Consider the following 11,612-nt stretch of genomic DNA (forward strand, 5'->3'; position numbering starts at 1 on the left):
TACCCCATAATGTCAAAGTGGAATTATGTATTTTTTTAAGTATTCGAAATTAATTACAAATGAAGCCCTGAAATGTCTTGAGTCAATAAGTAGTCAACCCCTTTGTCCTGGCAAACCTAAATAAGTCCAGGAGTAAACATTTACTTGACAGGTCACATAATAAGTTGCATGGACTCTGTGTACAATAATACTTTTTAACTTGATCTTTGAATGACTACATCATCTCTGTACCCCAAACATAAAATTATCTGTAATGTCCCTCAAACACAGATTCAACCACAAAGGCTAAGGATGTTTTCAAATGCCTCGCAAAGAAGGGCATCTGTTGGTAGATGGATAAAAAAGCAGACATTGAACATCCTTTTGAGCATGCTGAAGTTATTAATTACACTATGGATTGTGTATTAATACGCCCAGTCACTACAAAGATAGAGTACAGGCGTCCTTCCTTACAGTTGCCAGAGAGGAATGAAACTGCTCAGGGATTTTGGTGATTTTAAAACAGTTAGAGTTTAATGGCTGTGGATGGATCAACAACATTGTAGTTACTCCACAATACTAACATAATTGACAGAGTGAAACTAAGGAAACCTGTACTGAATAGAAACTATTCCAAAACATGCATCCTGTTTGCAACAAGGCACTAAAGTAATACTGCCAAAAATGTGGCAAAACAATTTACTTTTTTTCCTGAATACAAAGTGTTAGGTTTGGGGCAAATCCAATACAAGACATTATTGAGTACCACACTCTATATTTTTATTCATGGTGGTGGCTGCATGATGTTATGGGTATACTTGTAATTGTTAAAGACTGGGGAGTTTTTCAGGATAAAAAAGAAACGGAATGGAAATAAGCACAGGCAAAATCCTAGAAAACCTGGTTGTCTGCTTTCCACCAGACACTGGGTGATGAATTCACCTTTCAGCAGGACAATAATCTACACTGGAGTTGTTTACGAAGAAGACAGTGAAATCTACACTGGAGTTGTTTACCAAGTGAATGAATGCTCTAAGTTACAGTCTTTACTTAAATATGCTTGAAATTCTATGACCTGAAAATTGTCGTCTGGCAATCATCAACAACCAATTTGACAGAGCTTGAATAATTTAGAAAAGAATAAGGGGCAAATTGGGCTCTCGAGTGGCGCAGTGGTCTAAGGCAGTGCAAGATGCTTCACTAAAGTAGCTTAGTGATGCTAGGTCAGTGTAAGGTAGTGATGGCGTGTAGCTTAGTGATGCTAGGTCAGTGTAAGGTAGTGATGGCGTGTAGCTTAGTGATGCTAGGTCAGTGTAAGGTAGTGATGGTGTGTAGCATAGTGATGCTAGGTCAGTGTAAGGTAGTGATGGTGTATAGCTTAGTGATGCTAGGTCAGTGTAAGGTAGTGATGGTGTGTAGCTTAGTGATGCTAGGCCAGTGTAAGGTAGTGATGGTGTGTAGCTTAGTGATGCTAGGTCAGTGTAAGGTAGTGATGGTGTGTAGCTTAGTGATGCTAGGTCAGTGTAAGGTAGTGATGGCGTGTAGCTTAGTGATGTAAGGTAGTGATGGTGCGTAGCTTAGTGATGCTAGGCCAGTGTAAGGTAGTGATGGTGTGTAGCTTAGTTATGCTAGGTCAGTGTAAGGTAGTGATGGTGCGTAGCTTAGTGATGCTAGGTCAGTGTAAGGTAGTGATGGTGTGTAGCTTAGTGATGCTAGGCCAGTGTAAGGTAGTGATGGTGTGTAGCTTAGTGATGCTAGGTCAGTGTAAGGTAGTGATGGTGTGTAGCTTAGTGATGCTAGGCCAGTGTAAGGTAGTGATGGTGTGTAGCTTAGTGATGCTAGGTCAGTGTAAGGTAGTGATGGTGTGTAGCTTAGTGATGCTAGGTCAGTGTAAGGTAGTGATGGTGTGTAGCATAGTGATGCTAGGTCAGTGTAAGGTAGTGATGGTGTATAGCTTAGTGATGCTAGGTCAGTGTAAGGTAGTGATGGTGTGTAGCTTAGTGATGCTAGGTCAGTGTAAGGTAGTGATGGTGTGTAGCTTAGTGATGCTAGGCCAGTGTAAGGTAGTGATGGTGTATAGCTTAGTGATGCTAGGTCAGTGTAAGGTAGTGATGGTGTGTAGCTTAGTGATGCTAGGTCAGTGTAAGGTAGTGATGGTGTGTAGCTTAGTGATGCTAGGTCAGTGTAAGGTAGTGATGGTGTATAGCTTAGTGATGCTAGGTCAGTGTAAGGTAGTGATGGTGTGTAGCTTAGTGATGCTAGGTCAGTGTAAGGTAGTGATGGTGTGTAGCTTAGTGATGCTAGGCCAGTGTAAGGTAGTGATGGTGTGTAGCTTACTGATGCTAGGTCAGTATAAGGTAGTGATGGTGTGTAGCTTAGTGATGCTAGGCCAGTGTAAGGTAGTGATGGTGTGTAGCTTAGTGATGCTAGGTCAGTGTAAGGTAGTGATGGCGTGTAGCTTAGTGATGTAAGGTAGTGATGGTGCGTAGCTTAGTGATGCTAGGTCAGTGTAAGGTAGTGATGGTGTGTAGCTTAGTGGTTGTTTTTTCTCCATAGGTATCAGGCCGTGTGTCAGTGGGCCTGGGCTCCTCCAGGGCCGGGGGCCCCCCACCACACTTGGACACCCGCCCTGGATAGCTGACCACTCAGCAGAAGTACCCCTCTTTTACCTTCTCTCGTTCATATCTCTCCCGTTTCTTTTTCTCTCTTTACTCTTCTCCCCATCTCCATTACACACTCCTCTTTCTGTTTCCCTTTTTTCCCCCTCCACTCTCCCGTCTTACCTCGCTCTCTTCTCTCATATCTCCCATTCTACTCTTCTCTCTCTTTTTTTCCTGTTTTTCTCTCTCTCTCTCTCGCCATCTCTCTCTCTCCATCTCTATCCCCGTCTGTGGTTGGCTCAGCTTTCTCTATCCCTCTCTCTCTCCATCTCTATCCTCGTCTGTGATTGGCCCAGCTTTCTCTATCCCTCTCGCTCTCTCTCTCTCTCTCTCCATCTATCTCTCTCTCTCCATCTCTATCCCCGTCTGTGATTGGCCCAGCTTTCTCTATCCCTCTCTCTCTCTCTCTCTCTCTCTCTCTCTCTCTCTCTCTCTCTCTCTCTCTCTCTCCATCTCTATCCCCGTCTGTGGTTGGCCCAGCTTTCTCTATCCCTCTCAGAATTCTAAAGTCATGACATGCTCCCCGCCGAGCACCACAATTAACAAATCTCCCTCAGAAATCAACCTCTCACATTTTTGGCACTGGAGTGAAGATGACAATCTTTGTGCGCATAGCTAGCCCACTCACAGAAAAAACACAGAGGGGGGACAAAATACGAACTGGTCCATTTGATTTCCTTAGTGGTTATTCTGTGCTGTTCTTTCAGCTCTTTCCCTTCAATTACACAATTTCAAAAACGATCAGTAATCTTGCAGATATTTGTGTGCAATACAACTTCTCAGAACAATTTTTCTCCCCCTATGAGTGTTTTTCCTTGTCTCAGTTTGGGTGTTTGGACTGTTGTTTCCATGGGGCCTGTAGTAGTAGGAGTGTGTCTTGGATAGAGAAACATCTCTAGTCTTCTAGAGGATGAATCATTTTTGGCCCTCTGTGTGTATTGGAGAGTGTGTGCGTCCACGTTTACCCACCACGTTGTATATATGTACTCAACAACGTCTCCAAGGTGATTGTGGAGGTTGGAGGATATGTGTCACATCCACAAATTGACAGTGCAAGAAGAATTACCAAACTTTGACCTAAGATATTCTATATTTTCTCTGGAGCAGAAAATACAAACATTTGACCTCTCAACCAAACCTGAGCTGCATGTTGTATCAGCATGATTCTCCATATATCCCCCGTCAGTCCTCTGAAGGTGTGTGTTCTATGTGTTGGTCTGATGTGTTCTATGTGTTGGTCTGAAGTGTTCTATGTGTTGGTCTGATGTGTTCTATGTGTTGGTCTGAAGTGTTCTATGTGTTGGTTTGATGTGTTCTATGTGTTGGTCTGAAGTGTACTATGTGTTGGTCTGAAGTGTTCTAGTGTTGGTCTGATGTGTTCTATGTGTTGGTCTGATGTGTTCTGGGTTTGAGTTGTGTGTAATAGGTCTTTGAGGAGCTTTCGGTTTTGCTCCATTCAGAATTGCTAAGGAATTTTATTATGTTTAACGTGTGTGTGTTGTGACTGACAGGTAGACCAGCAGAAGCAGGAGCTGAATAAGAAGGAATCAGAGATGCAGGCCCTACAGACCAAACTGGATGCTCTGACCAACCAGAACTCAGACTGCAAACAGCACATAGAGGTGCTCAAAGAATCACTCAGCGCCAAGGAGCAACGCTCTACCACACTGCAGACCGAGGTGAGAGTGTTTAAAATAGTGCGCACACACACACGCAGGCTGGCAGGCTAGGGAGAGCCCTGTGCAGATCCTACCTAGTCAGGGCCTTCCATGTAGTCTGTCTGGCCTAGTGCATTGGGTCTGTCTGGGAGAAACAGCAACAAGCTCACGAGTTGATCAATTTGACCTCAGATTCTGACGTTTATCCACGTTTCTCCAAACGTTCAATTCCGAAGTTGCTCCAAATGTCAAAATGTGGATGTGATTTGGACACCCATAGTTGCGACTGTCACTCCTCCTTCTTCATATGCGGCTCCTCCCCCAGTTAAGGATTGAAACCCCAACAAATTAAATGAGTGTCTGGTACTGGGCCACAACACCATAGCAAAACCCAAGCCTATTCAATGGTAATAGCGCTCACTGTTGCCCCTAGTGGCGAGTTTTAAAGGCATCTCTGGATGTCCTCGGGACATGGACCAACGTCCAATTTCTAAGTAAATCTTGAGCGACTTGGCAGGAGAGAAACTGAGGGAGTCTGAGGGAGACTGGCAGTGTTTTCATCTCTCTGTCTTTGAAGTCTGTGGGTCTAATGATTTTATAAGGTGGGGGGTGAGGAGGGGGAAGGTTAGCATTTTTCTCCAAACTTCTGTGGAGTTGGAAGCGATACTTTAGATATCTTTGTGCGCGGCAGCGGAGAGCGGCTCACTAACGATGTCCACTCTTCATTACAGGAAGCAATTTGGGCCGAAATTAGGGCTAATAGTCTATACATGTGCAAGGAATTTTGGCGTAGGGGTGAGCTGAATACATCATACTTAAACGCCCACAAGAGCTGGAGCTGAAACACGATGCCCATAGCTCACCCATGATGTTGCACAACGATTTAAGTCAATAAGTCATAATGTTAGTCAAAGTATGAAGTGGGAAATCCGTGTCAATGCATTGTTTTTCCCTATGAGATGACATGCTAATCATTTTCAGTCTACATTTCTTCAGGGCTGGATTTTATTTTTAACTTACCACCCACCAGCATTGCATTGTTTATTCATCAGAAACACCAGCAAAGAGTTTCTGATGAATACTTTTCTCTTATTTTTTTGTTAGTCTGTATATATAGCGTGGCCAAAACCATTCATCTTGGGGCGACAGGGGGAGCGGGGCTCCAAAATTCAATATCACATGCAATTTTATTTTGATATTTATAAATAGTAAAATTGCGTGGAATATTGCATTTTAGAACCCTGCTCCCCCCGTGGCCCCAAGATGAATGGTTTTGACCACACTAGAAAACCAAGTATCTATCCTATTATGAAAAAGCACCCGCAAAAGAAACTTCCAGGTTTATTTATTTTGTTGTGCTGTTGTTACATTTTTATAGCTGTTTCGTGTCTGATGCGGTGTTGTTACATACCATTTGCAGTGTTCATCATAAGAAAAGTCATTACTTCCCCAAGCTGTGAGAACCATGGCATGAGCATGGGGCTGACTTGGCATTGCTGGAGCGCTGCCGAATAGCTTGCCAACAGCCTACCAAAGTTGCACGGTGTCCATTACAATGTAGAAAACCGTTTCTCTAGTCCATCATGTTCAATAGTTACGCTACCCATATTACCAAAGCTTCATCTGATTCTTTATTTTTCTATGGCAGATTTGTGGCCACAATTTATGTAAGATGGCAAAGTCAAATATACTGGTTTCCCCTATCCATCTGTGGCAAAGTTTTCACTAAATGCTTATGACAATTCCAGCTCCAGAACCAGCCATAACCTAGCCAGTTGGCTAATCTTTTGAATATGGTGTCACAGATAACATTAGCTAGCTAGATAAGTTTAGCATGCTAGCTACACTGACTGCTGTCGGTGCCCTACTTGTTGTTATTGGTCCACCCCATATGGAAATCAGCACAATGTTCCCACACCCAGTTCAGGTAGCCTGCGTCATTATTCTGAGGTGGAACCTAAACGATCATTTACGCTCTAGGACAGGAATTAACATTGAAATAGGGGAGGCATTGCCCTCTGGTGGGGATCTTTAAAATAATTTACTATAAGTGGGTGGGTGTGAGATTGTGTGTTTGACAGAGGGTCAATATATAATTGGATGTAATGCATTTGACACTTCACTCTAACATGAGAGGCTGCTGGGATATGGATGGCCATAATGGGATCTGTCAGCCCTGATCTCACGCACCACACACACTGTCAGTTAGTTAACCCCATCTCTATATCCTTCTCTGTCCACGTGGCCATGAGTTTATCTTGCCCCCCAACTCTATCAGAGTAGATTAAAGCCGTCCAGCTCTATCAGAGTGGATCAAAGCCCTCCAACTCTATCAGAGTAGATTAAAGCCGTCCAGCTCTATCAGAGTGGATCAAAGCCCTCCAGCTCTATCAGAGTGGGTCAAAGCCCTCCAGCTCTATCAGAGTGGGTCAAAGCCCTCCAGCTCTATCAGAGTAGATTAAAGCCCTCCAACTCTATCAGAGTAGATTAAAGCCGTCCAACTCTATCAGAGTGGGTCAAAGCCATCCAGCTCTATCAGAGTGGATCAAAGCCCTCCAGCTCTATCAGAGTGGGTCAAAGCCCTCCAGCTCTATCAGAGTGGGTCAAAGCCCTCCAGCTCTATCAGAGTAGATTAAAGCCGTCCAGCTCTATCAGAGTAGATTAAAGCCGTCCAGCTCTATCAGAGTGGATCAATGCCCTCCAGCTCTATCAGAGTGGGTCAAAGCCCTCCAGCTCTATCAGAGTGGGTCAAAGCCCTCCAGCTCTATCAGAGTAGATTAAAGCCCTCCAGCTCTATCAGAGTGGATCAATGCCCTCCAGCTCTATCAGAGTGGGTCAAAGCCATCCAGCTCTATCAGAGTAGATTAAAGCCCTCCAGCTCTATCAGAGTGGATCAAAGCCCTCCAGCTCTATCAGAGTGGGTCAATGCCCTCCAGCTCTATCAGAGTGGGTCAAAGCCATCCAGCTCTATCAAAGTGGATCAATGCCCTCCAGCTCTATCAGAGTGGATCAATGCCCTCCAGCTTTATCAGAGTGGGTCAATACCTCACAGCCAGGTTCCATAGAGGCTGACAGTCATGATACTGACTCACTCAGGGCAGGAGGGGTAAAGGGAGGGCCACAGACCCACAGACAGGCAGCCACCCTGGTATGGAAAAGAAGAGATGGCTAGAGAGAACAGACGATGCAGTGTTGATTTGAGGGAAGTAGAGAATCAAGGAAAACATAATAGAATGGAATGGAAGAATGTAAGTGCATTAATCAGTCCGTCAAAGTTAAAGACCGCTCTTAAATGGGGTTGATTGAATCCATCTTCTGGTTTTCCTCTGTGGGAATGGAAAAATATGTGTGTCTGTGTGTGTGTTTAAGCACAGCATTGTGGAGGGTGCAGTGGAAATGTAACCCTGTAATAGGTGTGTTATCTGTCCTGCTGAGGTCAGTGTAGTGCTGAAACAGTGCACCTGCAGATCAGGTAACCAGTCACACGGCCCTCCTGCATATTTAACTAGCATATGAGAGAGTGGCAGGTAGCAGAGCTGTATTGGAGAATTCAGAGAGGGGTGTACCACTGTTTGCTGAAGAGTTAGTATCACAGTTTTACTTTGAAAAGGTACAACAATAATGACTCAATGCAGCGTTTTACCACGCTGTCTTTGTAAACCGGCTAAAACTAGAGTTGATCCCGTCCCTGATGCCTGCAGAGCAGTGGCTCTGTTGTGTTCAGCAGTGGGGGCTATGGGTAGGCCCACTCTGAGCCGCGTGCTGCGACCATGTTGATAAATCACAGTGTGAAAATGAGTCCCACCTGTTCAACTGGCCTCCACAAAGGAGCCGGCAGGAGCCGACTTGTCCGCTAGGTCACCGGCACAGCCAGGGGGGGAAACAGGAAAACACCCGCCACTCAAACCATGTCACAACACCGGGTCACCGGCACAGCCAGGGGGGGAAATAGGAAAACACCCGCCACTCAAACCATGTCACAACACCGAGTCGCAGTATGTGGCAGGGCCAGCGACTGTGTTTGCGGTGGAGCACTCATAAACCCTGGCAACCCCAAACCATGTCACACACACAACCCCAAACCATGTCACAACACCGGGTCTCAGTATGTGGCAGGGCTAAACCATGTCACACACACAACCCCAACCATGTCACACACACAACCCCAAACCATGTCACACACACAACCCTAACCATGTCACACACACAACCCCAACCATGTCACACACACAACCCCAAACCATGTCACACACACAACCCTAACCATGTCACACACACAACCCTAACCATGTCACACACACAACCCCAAACCATGTCACACACACAACCCTAACCATGTCACACATACAACCCTAAACCATGTCACACACACAACCCCAACCATGTCACACACACAACCCCAAACCATGTCACACACACAACCCCAACCATGTCACACACACAACCCCAAACCATGTCACACACACAACCCCAACCATGTCACACACACAACCCCAAACCATGTCACACACACAACCCTAACCATGTCACACATACAACCCTAAACCATGTCACACACACAACCCCAACCATGTCACACACACAACCCCAAACCATGTCACACACACAACCCCAACCATGTCACACACACAACCCCAAACCATGTCACACACACAACCCCAACCATGTCACACACACAACCCCAAACCATGTCACACACACAACCCTAAACCATGTCTCACACACACAACCCTAAACCATGTCACACACACAACCCCAAACCATGTCACACACACAACCCTAACCATGTCACACATACAACCCTAAACCATGTCACACACACAACCCTAAACCATGTCACACACACAACCCCAAACCATGTCACACACACAACCCTAAACCATGTCTCACACACAACCCTAAACCATGTCACACACACAACCCCAAACCATGTCACACACACAACCCTAAACCATGTCTCACACACACAACCCTAAACCATGTCACACACACAACCCCAAACCATGTCACACACACAACCCCAAACCATGTCACACACACAACCCTAAACCATGTCACACACACCAGGTCTCAGTATGTGGCAGGGCTAAACCATGTCACAACACACAACCCCAAACCAAATACACGTCAGTTTTATGGTGCCCACCAGTTTTATGGTGGATTTCCACCTTTCATAGTTGTCTCTAAAATCATCAGCTGTGAAGTACTTTTGTTTGACATTGTTCGTTATCCAGGTTTGTGTGCGTGCACATGCGTGTGCGTGTGTGTATGCGTGTGTGTGCATGGTAGTAACCCCAGTAGGGGTGTGTCTGTGTTGTTGTTTCCTGATCTCTGTGTGATGAATGGCCTGCATGGGTAGTGAGTCGTGAAAAGAGATGTGGTCTGAACCATGCTAACACAGAAACATGTAGGCTCACTCTATTCTGGTCTCTCTCTCACTTTCTTTTTGTCTCTGTCTCTCTCTCACTTTCTTTTTGTCTCTGTCTCACTCTCTCTGTCTCTCTCGCTTTCTTTTTTGTCTTTCTCTGTCTCTCTCTCTCTCTCTTTCTCTGTCTCTCTCTTTCTTTTTGTCTCTGTCTCTCTCTCGCTTTCTTTTTGTCTGTCTGTCTGTCTGTCTCTCTCTCTCTCTCTTTCTCTGTCTCTCTTTCTTTTTGTCTCTGTCTCTCTCTCGCTTTCTTTTTTGTCTTTCTCTGTTTCTCTCGCTTTCTTTGTCTGTCTCTCTCTCTCTCTTTCTCTGTCTCTCTCTTTCTTTTTGTCTCTGTCTCTCTCTCGCTTTCTTTTTGTCTGTCTGTCTGTCTGTCTCTCTCTCTCTCTCTCTTTCTCTGTCTCTCTTTCTTTTTGTCTCTGTCTCTCTCTCGCTTTCTTTTTTGTCTTTCTCTGTTTCTCTCGCTTTCTTTGTCTGTCTCTCTCTCTCTCTCTTTCTCTGTCTCTCTCTCTCTTTCTTTTTGTCTGTCTGTCTCTCTCTCTTTCTCTGTCTCTCTCTCTCTTTCTCTGTATCTCTCTTTCTGTTTGTCTCTGTCTCTCTCTCTCTCTCTCTCTCTCTATCTTTTTGTCTCTGTCTCTGGCTCTCTGTCATTCTCTCTTTCTTTTTGTCTCTGTCTGTCTCTCTCTGTCTCTCATCTGAGGATGTTGAGGCAGGTGAGATCCTTCATATGGTAGGAACCAGGAAGTAAATTGTTGCTATGGCTGTAAAAGTGAGGATTTACCCAATGCCAGGAATACATCAAATATATCCTAACCCCTGACCAATAGAGTTGGTTTGAACTGGTCTGATCTGGACTGGAACTGGGGTTTCGTGATTTGTTACGATGTTGTTGACCATTTTAAACGGATTTGACCTAGTTTGAATCACCTGGAATGGGTTCAGAACTCATTTGACCTAGTTTGAACTACCTGGCACGGGTTCGGAACTCATTTGACCTAGTTTGAACCACCTGGAATGGGTTCGGAACTCATTTGACCTAGTTTGAACCACCTGGAACGGGTTCGGAACTCATTTGACCTAGTTTGAACCACCTGGAACGGGTTCGGAACTCATTTGACCTAGTTTGAACCACCTGGAATGGGTTCGGAACTCATTTGACCTGGTTTGAACCACCTGGAACGGGTTTGGAACTCATTTGACCTGGTTTGAACCACCTGGAACGGGTTTGGAACTCATTTGACCTAGTTCGACCGCTGTGACCGTTCTCCGGCCGTCCTCTGTTCCTGTGTTCCGTCAATGTGGTTTGGGACGTGGTGTTAGCTGTGGAGTGTAAGGGCCCCCAGAACAAACATGGTGCGGTCCAAAGTAAAGCCCCCGCGTACAGGATAGGCCATGTGGAAAAACCATAAAGAGGAGTTATAGGGGTCAGAGTGGGGATGAGATATTTAATGGTTTACACAGAGGGAGACGTAAACATGTGTGAGGCTGAACACACATCACAAATGGTAGAATACACACACACACACACTGTATGCTCCAAAACACATACTGCACGCTCAAACACACAACATACTACATCATTAACTTTGCAGTCCTCCCAGATCTCTCTCTCTCACACACACACACACACACACACACACACACACACACACACACACACACACACACACACACACACACACACACACACACACACACACACACACACACACACGGCCCACCCATGATACATTTCCAATAGTGCCTAATGTCCATGTAACAGGTGTGTGTTGTTGGCTTTAAACTGTAGGTGGTCAGGAGGTCGGTAAGCACACATGCACACATGCATGTATGCATGAACACACGCACACAAACCTCTCGTGCGGTTTCACTGCTGAGGGAAAGATCTAG

At 45.3% G+C, this 11,612-nt stretch overlaps 1 protein-coding gene across 1 annotated transcript in view; it reads left to right on the forward strand.

Moving 5' to 3' along the window:
• Positions 1 to 11,612, forward strand: part of LOC115123110 (ERC protein 2-like) — a 513,551-nt gene that overhangs the window by 96,338 nt on the left and 405,601 nt on the right. Inside the window, exon 7 of the mRNA XM_065005262.1 lies at positions 4,151 to 4,318. Coding sequence (XP_064861334.1) covers positions 4,151 to 4,318 — 168 coding nt within the window. The remainder of the gene's footprint in view (positions 1 to 4,150; positions 4,319 to 11,612) is intronic.

Source organism: Oncorhynchus nerka, linkage group LG20 (genome assembly GCF_034236695.1).
Source record: "Oncorhynchus nerka isolate Pitt River linkage group LG20, Oner_Uvic_2.0, whole genome shotgun sequence".
NCBI classification, from domain to species: domain Eukaryota; kingdom Metazoa; phylum Chordata; class Actinopteri; order Salmoniformes; family Salmonidae; genus Oncorhynchus; species Oncorhynchus nerka.